Source organism: Limulus polyphemus, unplaced genomic scaffold (assembly GCF_000517525.1).
Source record: "Limulus polyphemus unplaced genomic scaffold, Limulus_polyphemus-2.1.2 Scaffold2296, whole genome shotgun sequence".
NCBI lineage: Eukaryota > Metazoa > Arthropoda > Merostomata > Xiphosura > Limulidae > Limulus > Limulus polyphemus.
This window is the reverse complement of record NW_013667906.1, coordinates 4,918-24,097: the sequence shown is the minus strand read 5'-3', so window position 1 is coordinate 24,097 and position 19,180 is coordinate 4,918. Positions and strand designations below refer to the sequence as shown.

General features: G+C 32.1%; 1 protein-coding gene across 3 annotated transcripts; it reads left to right on the top strand.

Moving 5' to 3' along the window:
• Positions 1-3,273: 3,273 nt before the first annotated feature.
• On the top strand, positions 3,274-14,826 carry LOC106466543 (F-box only protein 22-like). Of its 3 annotated transcripts, XM_022394574.1 has the most exons (4): positions 3,452-3,589; positions 6,472-6,568; positions 8,106-8,415; positions 13,762-14,826. In XM_022394574.1, the coding sequence occupies exons 1-4, from the start codon at positions 3,567-3,569 to the stop codon at positions 14,601-14,603; spliced, it is 1,272 nt and encodes a 423-aa protein (XP_022250282.1). In that variant the 5' UTR covers positions 3,452-3,566; the 3' UTR covers positions 14,604-14,826. The 3 variants fall into 3 exon arrangements, with proteins under 3 accessions (XP_022250283.1, XP_022250281.1, XP_022250282.1); XM_022394575.1 differs by lacking the exons at positions 3,452-3,589; positions 6,472-6,568 and adding an exon at positions 3,274-3,380; XM_022394573.1 differs by lacking the exon at positions 6,472-6,568 and having other exon boundaries at positions 3,274-3,589.
• The last annotated feature ends 4,354 nt before the right edge of the window (positions 14,827-19,180 follow it).

The following is a 19,180-nucleotide window of genomic DNA, read 5'->3' as shown; positions in this document are numbered from 1 at the left end:
GGTGGGACGGGGATGCGAACCCGCGACCCGCAGATTGCGAGTCGAGCGTCTTAACCACCTGGCCATGCCGGGCCCAATTTTTGATTAGATATCATGATTTTTGTCAATACACACCAACAAACCACAACAAGTAATAAAGTGACACTTGATAGTAGCCAACATTAGCATTAGGATCGCAAGTCTGTTATTCGGAACAGACCTATATATTACAGAGCCAACCAGATTCTTTAAAATATGTGGTGGTAGTGTTACTCTCTAAATCACTGTAATAACTTCATTTATAGTAACACCATAGAATCTAGATTAATAGTTTCTTGTCATCACTGACATGCACTCGGTACAGCCATATCAAGCATCATTGTTTACGCTTATCGCTTAAGCTTATATCACGTGACGCTATACACTAAACTATCACTCCTGTTAATAACACACAGTGTGTCCTACAGGTTGTTTTGGCCGTACGATACACTATCGTGTGTCTTGATTAGATTGAATTATTAATTTTGATACCTTAATTTTTACTATAAAGTTGAAACACATTGATCTACATCACCATCCGGTGGTTCGCTCGCCAACTATCTGCGCACTAATCATACCAAGCACCCTCTGGTGTCACTTCGTGAACGCCATTACTCTCTGGTGCCTATTATGTCAGCATAATTTGCATATTACGTAATAGTTGTGTAACCTTCAGGCGGCATCCTTTGTTTATTATGTAGCAGTTGTGTAACCCTAGGCAGCGGCATTCTTTGAATTCCAGGGTCTCGAAGAAACTACTCATGTCTCACTTTTCTATCTATTCTTAAGACATCTGACTTTAATATTTTCCTGTTTAATACAGTTCACTAATAATTATATAGAATTAAGGAGGAAAAGAAACTGAATGTTTTTATAATTTTCTACGCAGTGAAAAGTTGCATTAAGACTCCGCATTTTTTCTATTTTCAGAGACTATATAAATATTATCATTAAAGTATATATTTTCATATTCATCCTAAAGTGAACGTTAAAAGTGTCACTATACTACGTATCTACTGTTTCATTGTGTGTAATTTCACACCTATGGCCCGTCGCCATGTGTGATGGTATGTATCTTCTGGTTAGGTCATTGGGTTGCTAAATCCAAATTTTAATACCCAAAAATAAAATAACCGACAAATACTTTAAAAGTTTGTTGTTGCTCTTTAACTAACTGTATTGTTAAAACATCCTTCAGCCATTTAGTCTTTGTGAACAATATATTTTCTTACTCTGTGCTTAAACTTTCGAAAAGTATTGAACAAGCATGTTTGTTCCTTCACAGTATAGTTATCAATACTTTAGTTATTGTTATCAACGTTTTCAATATGGTTCAAAATTTAACACGAACTTCCATATGAACTAGTACCACTCATAATTCAACTCCAGCCACAACTTATTCACATTTACTTCTATGAGCCTCTACAGATTTGATGAACTCGTTCATTCGATTCAAAGCGATGTTTCACCCTGTCAAACCCAAGGTCTGTTGTTCTGAGAATGCCTATAATATTACTGTTTAACAATGATTAATGTTAACCTTACGTAACGCATGGCTTCATAATGAAGCCATCAAAGGATGTTGTCTCTCTCTTGATGAACTCGCCATTAAACCGCAGGATATGCATATTTATATATACATGCAACGCACTGCATATACAATCAGTGATGTGTAAGATTGAGACTAGTGTTTATGATATTATACATATATATATGTATATACATGCTTTTATAAACCTCGTCTTATATATTCAATTAAAGTGAATTACAATGTCATTAAGAAAATACTTCGAAACTTAAAATGGCTTGATTATAAATATATCAAAAATAACGTAGTTAAATCTGCATTTAACTTAAAGGCTTAGATTGCTAAGAGAAATACAATAGTGCTGCACTAAATACAATAGCAGCACTATTACTGAGTATTAGTTGAATTTTAAGTTATATTCCCACACTGAAATGAAATTTGAAAAATGTCATATTAGTCCGTTGTTCAAGATTTTCTGTGTGTGTGTATGTGAGTAAAATGACAAATATTTATTTATTGCATCTGTAGAGTTTGTTGTTAAGTCCAAAGCCATATAATTGGTAATCTGTGGTCTTCCCACCACGGATATCGAAACCCGATTTTTAGCATTATAAGATGTCAAACTTACGGCAGAGTCCCATGTAAAAAGAGATACATGGCAGCAATATATGCATCCTTTAAACTTTGTTGTTTGATTAGGTGAATATTAACGTGCTGACGTTAAATATATATATTAACTTGTTAATTTTAATAGTACTCAATAGATGACGCTGTAAGCATTCTAATACGTTTAGATATGTATGTTTTTACGTGTTTATGCGAATCATGTCAGAAAATATAACAAATTTCAAATACTTTTGAAAATAGTAGGTTATCCTAAAACTTTTATTTTAACATATAATATAAGTAAAATCTTCAAATAGTTTTAAAAAGAGCTCTACTCATACAAGTTTTTTTTTTTTACCAATAAAGTAATAAGTTCGATCTATCCTTATTATATTTTATATTTGCTTTCCATTTCGATGTGACTAAAACAAATCAGAATAATTAATCCTTGCTTACATGAAGATTTTGTACCATAATCGTTACTGTTTTCTTTATTGTTTGCCCTTAAGATGATATGCTTAGCGTGAAGTTTAATATAGTTCTAAAGAAAAAATCGTTTGCTAGAAAACTGTATCTTAATAATATCGAATAGAAGTATTTTTGAATTATGCCAAAATCAAGAAAAAACGTTTAATTAAACTCCCTATTTTATCGTACGACACATCTTTTATAACTATATGCCATAAACAGATCTGTATCTTTTTTGTACTGTTAATCGCTAAGAAATGATAGCTTATTTCCCATAAATTACAGATGATTTTTATTTTATTACGATCATCTTATAACTACAGCTACAGATTGTGTGTGTGTGTGTGTGCGTGTTTAATTTGCTTTTTACATAAGCAGGAAAACCAGTTATATAGCTTTTCATACTCTTCACCAATCACTCAATGTATTCTGGTCATCATATTTACGTGTGATTCTAATAATCACTTTGGAGTAATATTGTACTATTTTGTACTTTTTAAATTACATCATTCGCGTTCCCCTCTCTTATGTTTTGTATTTGTCAATTAATCATGTTCCAAGTTAAAAATTTAAATAACAAAAACTTTATTAAAAAATAAAGTTTATCACTAGAGGACAGCACCATCAAACATAATTTACTGTGTTATGTTATTTTCAAGCGATTTTAGCTTCAACTTTCACTTTGAAAATTAGAAATCAAGAAATAGAAGTTAGAATATGGAACACAAACAACTTGGAGATGACGAAGCTATTTCAAATGGTAGGAAGTTATTTTCTGAAAGTAAAGCAAAATGTTCAATAGAAGAAAGTATCGGCCAGGTGTTAACAACAAATTATATAATTGTTGAACGTATACTGAACGGTCTTTCAATATCTGACTTGAACACGTGTGCTCTTGTTTGTAAACTATGGAACATTGTGTCACAAACTATCAAAAAGAAGCGACATGACATTTTTTGGATGTTTCAGGTACGATGGAGTAAACGATTTGTTTGTTGTAACTTAAGGATGTTTGTAAATACGTTAGTTTTCGTATAGACATCGACATCAAACAAGAATAGCAAATGTGTTTGTGAAGTTTATAAACCGAAATTTGTTAATATGTGTCTGTTGCATAACATTCATCATTTCACGTTAAGAGGACTGAAATGTAAGCATAAAGAATAAGAAAATTCTTGAATCATACTGAGTAAAAATAATGATAAAATTTTCAGGAGTCACTATATATCAACCAATAAAATTGAAAAGTTAAAATCGCTGTAACTTATGAGGAGAAAAATCAACTGCCTCTTTAAAACACTCCCATTTACACAGTAATAATAATAATATGCCTTATTTAAATTTAGTCCAACAATATATTAACAAACTTTACCATATTGAGTAATGACCATATAATAATGTGCTTTTTACATACCTATCAATGACAGTGTTATTTTAATGTTCTACCCACTTTAAAAGATCTGTGTATATATTAATTATTATATTTTAATGCTCCCATGAATAAACTTTATAAGTGACTTCCTAAAAAAAAAAGATTGCCATTGTAGCTTTGTTTTCATAGACTTCATTTTTAAAGTATATGTTTTTTAAATGTTTAAGTTAAAGTTATTGTAAGAAATGTAGATAATTTTCTTATTTTTTCATATTTGGGGTACCATTAAATATGATTGATCCCACATCCTTGATACATATTTATTATTTTGCATTTTTAGCTTAGTATATGGATTTAGGATTAACATAAATCTCCTAAGCTGACCAAAAATATTGTTAACAGCAAAGGTATCCAACTGATGAAACAATGCATTTTAATATTTTAAAAAAATATAATAAGTTTGACTCATTACCAGGTTGATTTTAAGTTTTGATCTAAATAAGTAGTTTCTCTAATCAGAAGTTAATACGATTTGCTTTGTTTAAGTTTTCTTTATAAGTCTGAATAAACTTAAGATAATTGTGTCCTATAGAATATTTAGCTTATGTTCTGCTCATATAACTTATTCCTTTCCAGACATTATTTTTAGATGTATCGTATTTCTATCAAAAGTTAGTGAGTTGTAGGTTTTGAGCATTTTATTATAACTATCTATGAGATTTTCACCCCTATAAGTGCTTTACCCACTCTAATTTATATAATACCAAAATTAAAATATGTTGAGAGTAAATAATTGTTTAATAATTATACATATGTGTTGAATTTTTTGCAGTCATTAAAAGTAACTATTTAATGATATTGTCTTCTATGTTGTGCTACTTAAGGCAAGTGTTAATTATATGAACAATTTAAACTTGTGCTTAACTTGTATAGCTCTGAGTTTCTCATTTATGCTATTATCTGTATATCATGACATAACATGCAAGACAGACACAAAAGGTACCATTTGATCCTTCATGGCACATTGATTCCCCTCTTAAACTTTGGCTTCCAATACTGCAAGTGGTAACTCATTCCAGAAGTCTATCACCCTGTTAGAACAATATAACTGTGTTAACTGGAGCCTAAGCTGTCTTTCTCAAGTGTTAAACTTATGTCCTCTAGTCCTGTTATCTACCGATTACAGCACATAGAAATAAGAGGCTTTTATCATATCAATCCCCTAAATAATCTTGTAAACTTCAATAAATTCATCCTTTATCCATTATTTCTTATGATAAAATAATTTAACATATCTTAACCTGTCCATATAATCCTTTAATCTCAGAAGCATCCTGGTGGCCCTTTTCTGAATGTTTTCCAATAAGTCAGTATCCTTTGTTAAACAAGAAGAGACTAAACCTTTACACAGCATTCCAAGTGAGACCTAACAAGGGATTTGTATTGAAAGTTATTTACTTCTTTGGACTTGTATGTCAATAAATACACTCTAAAATTAATTATACTACCTGCAACAGAGCACTGCTTTAGTAGTTTGGGCAACTTATCCACCACTATGCAAAAATATTTTTCTTCACTCATGCTATTGAGTGGGTTCCCTTCTATATTACATGTTTGATCTAAATTATAACCTAAATACATTACCAGATATTTGTCCAACTCATCAATTGATTCAAATTGTCCTTTAATACCTTACTATCCTCAGTATAGCTAGAAACACCCAAGACTTTACTAATTTTGCCCTTTACATTGTTATTAATTTAAATTATAAAAAGCAAAAGCTCCAAGACTGATCCCCAAGGTACTCCACTAGTAACAAGGCTCCAGTATGACTGGGCTCCATTAGTAACAACCTTTTGCTTTTCTCTCATCCATCCATCTTACAATCCAGTTAACTCGTCTTTTTTTTAAACCCTTACTGATGTGATTTTCTTAGCTAATCTTTTGTGTGGTACCTTATCAAAAAATTTTTTAAAATTTAAATACACCCTTTAATCATCCAGAGGAAGACTTTTGTGGATGAACTGAAAAAGTTTGTTTTATATTACCATTTTAACCACTTAGGATAATTTTGGATAAGTAAAACATATATAACAATAAAAGTTACATGGGTTCCCCCACCCTTCAGTGATTATGCATCCTCCCTGAACTTTCTCATCACCCCCATAGTAGTCAATTAGACAAATGAAGTGCTACCAAATTAGTCATTATTTTAAAAGAATTCTATTTGATAAAAATTCCATTTAGTTGTTGGGCAGAAATTAAGTTGTCTCATATAATTTGATATTTTCATTAGCACATAAGAGTTTTTAACAGTAAATTGAGATAGTATTGACAGTTAATTATGGAAGTTATTTACCTGATAGAATGGATGTGGAACATTTTTTGAGTTTTTATTTTAGTGCCATACAACCAGTCTTCACCTTCGCAGTCTTGTCTCTCACCTCTCTAAAAATTTGAACATCCTCTCTAATTTCAGTTCCTGGGGGAAATGCTGCATATATCCCAGTTTTCCTGAGACAGTCACAGTTTTGGCATCTATTCAGCTACCTAGCTGGAAAGGGAAAATTAGAAAGGAAGTTCCAGTTTACTGGATCTTTGGTTTAAAATTCAAAAACTTATGTGGAAGTGGAAAAGTACTTTATATAATTCATGATAAACCTAAAGCATTTTTCTACTTTCAAATTATTTTTTAAAGTTTAATGTTATATTATTTTAAAAATTAAAATATGTGACAAAAGTAACTGAGCACAATCTCAACATTTCATCCAGTCCACAGTGTATTTAATACAAACTCAGTCATTATAATTCTATAAAAATACACTTCTACAATTTCAAGTTCTGTGAACGTGTGTTTCGGAATCAATTTATCAAAAAAGGTAGCAGTTTTAAGGAATTGTATGGTTTTTCAAATACAAAATTGAGTACATTTTATTCAATGATATTATTAAATTGTACAGTTTATTTCAAACATTTTATGCTTAAAATACACAAAATTCATTTTAAGAAGGGGATATACCCAAAGACCTACTGGAGGAGGTTACATTTGCTGCTCCAGACCAACTAGCTAAATATGTGTCACAGTTCTTTATCAGCAAAGTTTGGCTGACATATTATAATACACTCTTTTTTTACTTTCACTCAGTTCTATGGTTTTATTATTTTTGTTTCCTGTTATGTTTTGGGTGTTGCTGGCTGTGAGAAGGATGTTGTTCCTTTATAAAAGTATTTAGATCAATTGGTGAGTTGGGCAAATAAATGGAATATGGCCTTTAATAATAACAAATACATGGTAGTGCATGTGGGTTATCATAATTTGAATTATAATTATAATTTTGATGGGAATAACCATAACTTATCAAGGAAGAACAAGATCTTGGTGTTCTGGTTGGTCAGTCTCTTAAGCCATCCAAGCAGTGCACTATTGCTAATGTTAGGACAAATTGGATTTTTAGGTTATATCTACAGAAATATTGCATACAAGTCTAAAGTTGTAATTTCATTGTATAGGTTGCTAGTTAGGCCACATTTGGAATAGTGTGTTCAGTCTTGGGCACTCTTCCTTAGAAAGGACAATGAAGGGTTCTGGGGAGAGCTACTAGGATTATACCTGGGAAAGAAAGGCTTTCATAAAGTTGTTTTCTATTACATAAAGAGTTAGAGAGGACTTAATTTAGATGTATAAGATCATTAAGGGAATTGATAGTATTGATGCAGCCTCATTTTTTTTTTATGGCACTTAATAGCTGTGAAGGTAGGACTAGAGGACATACATTTTGGCAGGATAGGATTTAGTTTAAGCTAATTTTCCAACAGGTTAGTTGGCTATTGGAATAGATTGCTGTCAGATTTGATGGAAGCAGTTAATTTAAGGGAATTTAATAGAATGTTTGATTAATATGTGAATAATAAGGGCTTTCTTTGAGGTTTTTTTTCATTAATAGTTTAATTTAGTGAATGAGAAAGCCTGGATTGACCACAGGTCTCTCATTGTTCTTAAATGTTGTTATGTAAACTATCCAGACTTTTATGAGTATTCAAATCATTCTGTGTATAAAAAAATAAACATATTTGCAATAATAATTTACTGAAGTACATTTACTTCTTTTTTAGGTTGCAGAATATAGTGATGGTGATGATGACATTTTTATTGATGCTCACATCAATTCAACTGATGATAAACAGAATTATGTTTGTAGCAGAAATGTTGGGGTTGGTGCCCACTTTTATAAAATCCTCCATGAAGCCCCAGCAGAACCCAAGTTTGGATTGCTGTTTTGCAATGATCGCTTTTTCTTTAAACCTCACCAATATTTTCTAGCTTTTGATGTTTTTAATAATCTTCACCATAGGAAAAATAAGAGAATTCGGACAGAGAATGTTCAAATGAATCACTCGGGAAGAATGCAGTATAATACACCAGGTAGACCCATTTCCATAGTTTCATTATGCTGATAGATTTCATAAGTAAATTTTTCTTCCTATGGTTGTCTTCTATAATAGAACTATGTTTCATGTATTTACAACACTTCGAAGCAAATCATTGAAGGAAACTTCACACTTTGATGAGTATAGTACAATTCTCAAGAATAAATGTTGATGAATTTCGTATACTCTTGTACAAATGCAATGGCCTAAATGCTAAAAGCTAGTGAAGCACCAGAAACCATCAGGCCCAAGATCTGTGACAAAAATCACATCATCTGCAAATATCCCCTCCCACACACCTCTCAATTAATTTATCACAAATCTTGGGTCGCTTGGATTTTGGTGCTTTCTCAGCTTTTGGTGTTTGGGCCATAGCTTTTGGAGTGTTATACTGCATATATAAATGGTATTCCAGAGAATCTTTCATTGTCCAACCCATCTGACAAGTTCTGGTATTCAATGAAAGGTCCTTTTGAACAGTGACTTGTGGGAGCCTAGCAGATAAATCTGAAATTCAACTTTTACGTGCCTCTAGTTTTGGGTCCATAATATACAAATTGAAAAGGATGTGAAGGGGGAGGACAGCTGCAGTTGGCATGATTTTTTGTCATGAATCTTACTTGTATACTAAAAGAAATTCTCCAACTCTAAATGTTCCAACACACTTTGTGACAATTTTGCATATTCAAAGACACTTTACAGTAAGTAACATGATAATGCACAACATTTCTTATTAAATTTAATTAATTGCATACTTTAACAATAAATATGATGCTTGTAAAAGATCTATATTTAAGTTGACTTGCATTGGAAATAAATATCATTTAACATTAAATGGTATTTTTATTTACTTAATGGCTGTTTCAGATCTGAGAGTTCTTCACACAAAAGCAAGTGTATATAAAGATTAAACAAGTACTTAAACTTGTTTATAGTCAATAATCCTGATAGGTTAACTACAAGAAAAAAAGAGATGTGCATATTGGAAATAAGTACAATTGCATTCAGTAAAACATGCAGTTTATGACATATCCACAGGTAGGTATGTCATTTTTAACTGTTTCCATTTAATGAACATCAGTGTAACTTTTATATATTTGATAAATATAACAATATCACATTAAATTCTGAGCAGGGAATGTTCATATGCATATTGTGTGATTGATGGCTATACCCTCTTTTTACATAGCTTTTACTTGAACATGGCTACTGTACTTCATGTTATGTCACTGTAACATGCATAGCACATTTACAGAGTGACAATGTTTATACAGTATTCTCCTTATCAACATTTTTTTAATTCCTTGAGGTACACTTAACTTGAAATAACCACTAATCAGTACAAATCTTTAAGCACTGAATGAATACATTAAGTTGAAATTATGAACGTATTCTGAAACTCACATAACATTAATGTATTAGGCAATATATCTGAATTTAATTATAAAGAAATCCCAGTTGAGTTGATTTCTAGGCCAATCTCAAGGGTTTTGCCAATAGGTGCTGACCCTTCATGGAGACAGGTTGTGCTGAATTTCATAAAGGGTCTCCTGCAAGCTTGCCAACTTCCTCTGCTATCTTCACTCCTTCATGTCCTGACATAAACCACACAGTTGCTCTGAAATATGGTGGTGATGAATTATCCCATTAGTGGCTGTGTAACAATTGTCCATCCATCACTGTCCTCTGAGATGCATTTTAGGCAATCCCTGCTTGGTTGATGTCTGTGGGGTTGTTATGAAGCTTGATGATGAAATGCATGATCTTTCAATGTTTTGCTTCTAAGAGCTGTTTGTCTGTGTTTTATAATGCTGCTGAAGTATATCCCATGACCAATGTTAAACACTTGTTTTATATCTTTTCAATCGTATTCAGATGTATAGCACTTATACTGATCATCTGTAGTTTATAATTCACAACGGAGTGGATAAGACTTTGGTAGAGCATCAGTAGGTTTAAATTCTTCAGCTCTATTTCCTGTTGCAGATATTAGTGCATACATGATTTTGATAGCTCTGGTTATCATGGTGTTAATGTGGCTGGTGAATTTGAGTTGTTAGTCAAAGATTACCCCCAAGTTTGCAAAGGATGGGGATAGTTTGTCCTCATCAGCATGTCTATTGTTGAGTGTGGAACATGGCTGTGGCAGGATTGGTGATCATTCCTGAGTTATTGCACCATTTACTCACTTTGTTAATGGATGGTTGAATCTTGCTTTCAAGTTTAGTTTTGCTAGAGCCTCTGCTGTACACTAAAATGATATCAGCAAAGGTTAGTTCACAAAACTTGTTTGGACTGTTAAAGCAGGCTAGATCCATAGTGTTGATGTTGAAGTGGACTGGCAAGAGTGGTGACCCATGAAGCAGACCAGTGTTGATAGTGATTCAGTCTAATTGTCATATTACATGCTTCACTATGTATCTTCTGGTAGTTAGTGCATATATAACCCATCCTACACATATTACATGGATGCCAATTCTGAGCATTTTGTTAGAAAAATGGAATGTGCAGCTGGACTCTATTATAGGTATATTCAATATCTATAGCTACTTCCAAGGTATTCTTACTTGTTTAAAAACCTTCCTATGTATTAAGTGTGAATTCATCATTTCTTTTCCACTGTAATAACAACTTAGTGATGATGGTGGTTCATCCAATAGGCAAGCCTTCTAGCTACAGCTATATCTTGGATCTTGACAATTGTATTCTGTAGGATGAGTGACCCTTCATGGACTTGGATGAGCATTTGATAAAGGGATCAGTACATATTTAAAGGATACTACATGTTGCCCAGCTGCATTGATTCTCCAATACTAACTTCAACAGGTTGGTTTCTCTAATCTTCTTGAAGGGGAGATTCTTACACAATTGGAACCTGGAGCTCCATCATTAGATGTACTACTTTTGGCTCCTTGTATCTTTATCTTGTCCATGCTAAAAATAGCTTCCAAATCTGCATGTTTTTATAGCTCAGATAAGGATTGCTGTGGCTTAATCCTCTCCTACATTGTCGCATTGGTTAATGTATCTGAACTTGAAGGCCTTGCCTTTGTTTTCATCTGTGTTGAGTAGGGTAAAATCATCATTGTAAATAACTGACATTGCTACATTGTTCATTTTATGTCATGTGTCCTATGAAGCTGATTACCTGTGCAAAACAGCAGCTCTATTTCATGCAGTTCTAGCCTCTTCTATCTGGGCTTGACTGCATGCTTTCCAAATATGGGGAATAAAAACCATTATTTATTTTTTTAATTGGTTACAGGGTATACATGTAAGGTTAACATTCTTTAATGTAGAGCATGTACAGTGTGTGTTTACATGTTCATGTAGATACTTAGCTTTTGAACAGAGAAGAATGAAGATCACTTTGAAACAGCCATATAATGTAAAATTTGAATTTTACAACAGTAATGATGAGTAACTTCTGAACTTGTATAAACTCAAAAATGAAATAAAACGTTCTCGCATGTAGATGCATCGCTAGTAATGGATGTCAAGATATATAGGTTTCTTTGATTATTTAATGATATTTAGTTTAAAACACGTTCCAGTAAAGTTCAAACTATGGTTAGAATATGAATTATAAAATATAATGTTCTCATATTGTTGAACCAATAATTCATCTTCACTGTTAATATATTGTTCACCCATATATTTAACAACATCTCAAAGTATAGACCACTTTACAAAAGGAGATGTTTCTCTGTGTGTAGCTATAAGAAATTAGATTAAGTTAGTTTAAATAAATTTTAGTAAAATTTCAATAAACTAAAAGTATAAAATGTTAAACACTTGTATTTTATTGCTTATTATGGAAACAGATGCTTAACACTGCCTTTCTGATTCACACCTTAAGTTTTTAAGTCAGTCTGGTTTAGTAGCTTGCTCACTAAAATGATGCGAATCTTCATTAAGTTTCAAGTGTAGCTGAAAGATTCTTTACAAACCACATTATAAGACATAAATTGCAGTTTATGGCCAAACTTTATTATGAGACTTCATATCTGATAAGATTCTTCTACCTAGAAGTAAGTTCTCCTTTCATACCATGCCAGGTTTCTTTGTTTTTAATCATTTTTATTTTCTATTTACATAATACAGATAGTTGTACAAGGTGGTTTAATCACATTTCCTCGTTGGATTTTTTGCATTGTTACAAGGTTCAGGTTTCTTAGATGTTCATATGGCTATTATAAACTTGTTGTTTGAAAAGGCCAAAGTAATTTTTATGAGCATGCGTGTACTAGTTTGAAAGTAAACACTTCCTCTCATTGCATAATAATGTTTACCTTTGTCGTAGCTCTTGACTCATAGGTCACTCTGAAGTACAGTGCACGTGTATGCATTACTATGTATGTATGTATTTGTCTGGCTAACTTTAGGTGAGAGAAACCTAATGTATTTTCAGGTGAATTTATTGATTTGTATATATATTCATGCCAAATACTTCTCAAGTGTGATCAATATATATGTACTTTCTGAAAGAATGATTACTGTAGAGCTTGGGTTTATGTTACGAGATGGCACCACCTGCCGTATATTGTCTCCATTTAGAATATTTACATCAAATGGTGTTTCGTAGGTACCAACTTTCTAGAAACATAAATATGTGACTAATTAATCCAAATTACAACTATACAAGAAAAAATATTGGAATTACTAGAAAAGTACAACAGACTGGTGAAGAGATAAAATGTATCCATCATCATATGTTATTCTAACAATAAATTACGTTATTAAGCTAAGTAGTATGAAGTTGAAATTTTATTATATTTAAGTTATATTTCAACACTAGAATTTTACTCGACATTTACAAATCTTTCCTCAGGTTCATCACTTCCTTTGTAAAAAATATAGAAAATACTCAATAAACAAAGCTACGTAGTAGTGGGCTTTGATCAGAAGTTAATGATAAATGTTAGAATATTTTTAAATTAACATTTTAAGCATTCAGAGTTAGCTATGTAGGTGTTTTTTTATGCTGTGTATCAAGTTAACTATACAGTTTTAAAGTGTAGTCAAGTCAATATCAGCACTTAAAATGTAACAGGATGATGTAGTTCAATATTACTAAACACTAATTTATTGATAACACTATAATGATGATGCAATCATCTAGTTATCATGATTTTATACTTTTTTATTTAAAACATAAGATTTACAGCTAACAAATATTAAATGTTTTCTTTTGGTTGCTTAAGCACTTAATAGTTTTATGTTTACAATTTCCACAATGGCCTTAGTAATGTTCACATAGTCATGGCTCACAATACTCTGATCTGTCTGGAAAATATAAAATGTTACAGCTTTGTAAAAAGTATTTTGCCTTATTTTGCAGTTATGAACTTTTTGGCTAAAAGTTTTCCCCGTTCTTGCTACTTGTTCGCCTGTGCTGTTCCAGGAATTGTGGGAACTCCTGTGGATTGGTTAGCACCCATAGAAGCAGAAGAGTATCCTGGGTTCTCAGGTGTATTCTTGCCAGACATCCCTGGTGTAAATGTCTACCCTTTCACAGTTACAGAACATAATCAATTTCTGGCCAGCTTAAATAAACGTAGCAAGCATAAAGTTCAAAAGATGGAAATATCACAAGTTACTGGCATACCTAATGATGCTGAGGTGAAGTGTTTATTATTATTTTTCATGGAAGTTCTAGAGCAAGATTGCCCCATCCAGACACTAGTTGAACACTATCTTGTAAAACAAGAAAAGAACATTGCCCTTGGAGGAGCTATTGTTCATGAACTGGGATTTCCTTTTAGAGTAGGTAATGAATCCCGTGCTATTGGAGGGGGTGTGGCCTTTAGTGGTGAAAATGTTCAAGCTGCTTCTGTGATTATTGAAAAGCATGTAAAGACAATCAAAGAATTAGAAATTAAATTGAAAAAATTGAAAGAATGTAATATTCCTGGAAAAAAATGTCTTGGTTTTATGTTTGCTTGCTGTGGAAGGGGTGCTCTGTTTTATCAAAAATCAAACGTTGAGGCTACAGCCTTTCATAAAGTCTTTCCTAATGTGCCTCTGTTTGGTGTTTTTGGGAATGGTGAACTAGGAATAAATTACCTTCCAAAGCAAACCAAAGAGAAGACAAAGGTAAATTCTACAATAAAAGGAATTAGTGGCAGAACATGGCTTCATGCATATACAACTGTTTTTGTGCTACTGTCCTTTGAAAATTAAAGATTGAATATAACACCCGTTATTGGAAAGTTTATTACTGAACCTTGGTTTGTCAGACAGGAAATGTACTGTAAGTTTGTGAATCTTTATAAAGAGACAAAGGCAGTAAGAAACTTGTAATTGGATAGTTCTAGATACATGATTTAATTTGTAGAGATTTTTACAACTTGGAGTATTGTTTTCTTAATCTGAAAGATTAAAAAAAACATTAAGATTTTTTTAAGAGAGAATTTTTCCTATTTTAATTGTTTTAGAAGAAAAAGAAGATATTTTAGGAAATGTTTTAAAATTTTTACCTGTACATTTTTTCATTTATTTGAACATTGCTTCAAATTTTTTAAAGTCATTGATAGATATAATTGCTGAGCTTCAAAAATGATTAATATATGCAGTTATTATTAATCTTTCACATGTGTATTTTTCAGGTTAGCAAGAAATAACGTGTAGTTGGTTCTATGTAATGGAATCTAAATAAGAATTTGAAATATATATCTTTTACTAAGTACTCTAAAACATACTTGTATGGAATTTCTTTTGCAATTTTACTCCATATGTTTAGGAACATATAGTATCTTTTTGGTTACTTTTTTGTCAGACTTTTTAAGGCTGAGTGTCAGTACTAATCTTCTTCTTTGGCTTTTTCCTTTAGCAGGGGTGACCGTCCTTCACACGTGTTGCCCTCCTCCAATCATCATTATTCAATGCCAGGTTTTGTTTGTTTCTTCTTTTATCCCATCTTTCCAATGCTTTACTTCCCTGTCTTCTCTTTCCAGCTTCCGGTAGCTCTTATTCTCTCCTTAATCATTGTTCCTCTTTTCTTCACATGACCAAACCACCTCAGCATCACTTCTCTTGCCTAATACTGTACAAAAACTAAGTATTACAGGTAATTGGATATAAATTTAAAAATACTTTCAAGAACAATTTTAATTATTTTCACATGTGAAAAAACATGATAGAGAACAAACATCTAATGATTACAGAAATGAATACATAATGAATTTAACTTTTGTCTGTGACAAATTGTTTGTTTTCTTGCCATAAGACTAATATTAATATACACAAAATGTGCTCAACAAGCTTTGAGCAATGAAACATGGCAGTTGAGTTATTTATTCATCACTCAACTATGAGAAAACAAAAGTTATGTTACTATGAAATGTCAGTCACTTAATTTGTTTCATGAAAAACTTATTTGTCTCTCATGGGTTGCATACATTTTTTTTATACTTTTGGGGTAAAATTATAGAAGATTATAAATAATAACTTTTCTTTTCTTTACACAAATATCTATAATCTTGTTGAAGGTGAAACACATTCCTTAATTTCATTAAAATAAAATGTTTGTAACATATCAAGGTTAAAAAGTTAATAAGCTAAAATATTTAAATAACTTTAATACATCCATCAAGGAGACATTTATCATAAATATACGTGACAATTTTAAGTCTTAAACTTTGTTTTAATGGTGTAAATGTTATCAGATTTAAATAGACTAATGTGAGTAAAAAAAAGTCAATAATATATTATGTTATATTGATATTTGCTGTTTGTTGGCTTTTCTAGTTATTATTTAGCATAATTTATGAATTTAAATAAAAAAAGGATGTGTAAAATAATTGAGTGCATTTTCTAAAAGCTCATGTTCACTGATCAGAAAATAGGAAACATATATTTTTTGCTTATAATTTTATACAGTTATATTCATGTAATATGGTTCAAGTGAAGCCAAAAATAACTGTATACTGTTTTGTCTTTATGCTAATTTTCTGTATTGCTATTCATGCCTCCAAAAACTTGAAAAGAGGATTTTACAAATATCAAAAAGACCTAACATAATCTAATTCACATGTGGAAAAATATTAAGTAATTTATTCAATATTAAGCTATGGTTTAGAATTAGTTATTTTTATGTGATTATAACTTCATGTACATTGTTTTTCTGGGTACAGGTTGACCTTGTGGTAGAAGTCTGAATTTCAGAGTTGGCTTTGAATCTATGCAATAGCATAAAATACTCTTCATTGCACATACTTTAAGCTGTAGCTTCATTATAAGAGTGACAGTCACATCTTTTAGCATGGATGGTTGGTAGTAGGTTGCTGCTAACTTTCTGCCTTCCCATTGGTCAGTAGTTCAAAATTTGGGATTACAACAAATAGTCATAGTAGCTTTGCCATAAATACAAAATGCAAATACACCTATTTTTCTGTGAATCAAGTCACAGACAGTAATTTAAAAATAGCAATATATATATATATATATACTTCTAAAAGGTTGTAAGATTTTTGTGGCTGACAAACAACTTCAGAGTTATGAACTGAAAAATCTGCCATTTAACATGGTAACTTAAAAATATTAGTTTTAATACAGCTAGATAAAATGTTGAGATTATTATTGTAAGTGTGTAGAATTGTTAGTCTGTTGTGTACTTTAAATTCTGAAGCCACATAGTGTATGTAACAATGAAAAATTAATATTTTGTAAATTTCTATTGAGATTCATATAGAAGTCAATATTCTAAAAATTACAGTAGCCAATTATTTGATTAGATATAGTTTTTAACCAATCATGTTTTCAAAACTATAATTCACTTTTTTTATTCCCAGTTTATATTTTATGTAACTAAATGGCTCATGTACAGCTTTTACTTTTAGTTAACTATCTCAGAATAGTGGTGAGAGAGAAAAACCACAGCAATACTGATGTATAAAGTGGAAGGTAAATTAATGTCATTTATTGGCTAAATAGAAGAGGTACCTGGCATGCTGGATTTAAAAAGTAAGACTATAAAGGGGAGGCATAAGTCACTCCATTCCACTGTTTTGAGTCTTGTGTTCATCCAATAAAAAGGTACCTGCACGGTGCATGGCACTGAACATCACTTTTGTTTGGCATTGGTTTGACGTATTTTTCTACCAACTTCCTCACTCATTTGCTATATTAATTAAAATTGCCTGTCAAACTCTAACCATCCGTCCGATTGCCTATTTGTTTAAAAAGGATCTTCAGGTGGTCTGTGCGAGTTCCTCTTCCAAATTTCATCAAAATTGGTTCAGCTGGGTCCATACAACCATTTGTGATACCAGACAACTCTGATATAAAAGTCCATTGTCAGGCAGATAATTCAGAAATAGAGAGGTATAAGAAGATAATTGTTAGTGCAGTAAAATGAGGTGTTATGGGCCCACCCTGTGACAATATCATTGGAGTTATGGGTGGTATTACTCCATATGCATACAAGAGGTGTGTTTGTACCTATAACTGTCATTGCTCAGGTGCAACTTTGGTTTAATTTGTTAGTATATACACCTTTGTCTTTGAAAATTAGGGTTTACGATGCATATTAATAAAACTCCCCAAGGACATGACCTTTAATAACTTCATGATATTTTCAGAGGATAGGCTCACAACGTCTCATTCCACACCACTGACAGTTTTTTGTTTTTTTATAATTCTGAATTATTTTCCTGTCAATGGGCCTCTAATCACTCTGTATCAATTCTGTTAAATCACTCGCCTTTATTATAAATATAAACAATTAGCATTTTAAATAAAGTCTATCACAAACACAAGATAAAAACTGCAGATAAGATAATTTAAAGATATTAGACACTAGTCCATCTTACTGTAAAAAACGGGTTTCTAACAAAACGCACCGATATAAATCATCCAGATATAGTTGTGACGTCTTGACGTTTTTTGTTTTCAAATTATCTTGTGCTTGTGATCAACTTTATTAAAAATGCTAATTTTTCTTAATTATAATAAAGGCGAATATTTAACACCGATGGAGCAGCGATAAGTTTACAGATTTTACAACGCTTAAACCCGGAGTTCGATTCCTGCAGTGGACATAGCAGATACATTATATGGTATGCTCTAAAACGAACACAAAAAATTGACATCAGAAGAAATAACTGTTCAATATAACCATATTTTAGATTGTTCCTCATTTTATGGCCTGGCATGGCCAGGTTGTTAGGGCACTCGACTCACAATCCGAGGGTCGCGGGTTCGAATCCCCGTCATACCAAACGTGCTCGCCCTTTCAGCCGTGGGGGCGTTATAATGTCACGGTCAATCCCACTATTCGTTGGTAAAAGAGTAGCCCAAGAGTTGTCGGTGGGTGGTGATGACTAGCTGCCTTCCCTCTAGTCTTACACTGCTAAATTAGGGACGGCTAGCGCAGATAGCCCTCGTGTAGCTTTGCGCGAAATTCAAAAACAAACAAACAAACAATCCTCATTTTACTTTATAAATTATCACCATTATATAAAATCGTACACCTGCACACTGAATCATATCCTAGAAAATTAAACATCGTTTTATTCATTTCTTCGTCTGGTATTCCATGGTGGCCCATCTTTAAGCGTGAAGACTTGTAACCCAAAAGTTTGAGGTTCGTTTCCCACAGCGAGCACAATACAGAGAGTCCATTGTGAAGCGTTGGCCAGACAGAAAACAATTCTCGCGTCATGGAACCACTTCAAAATAATATATTTACATTTTTAAAGTGTCAAAAATAGAATCAGATTCGAGGGTATAATGCAGATATGTAGTAACTAATAAGCAAA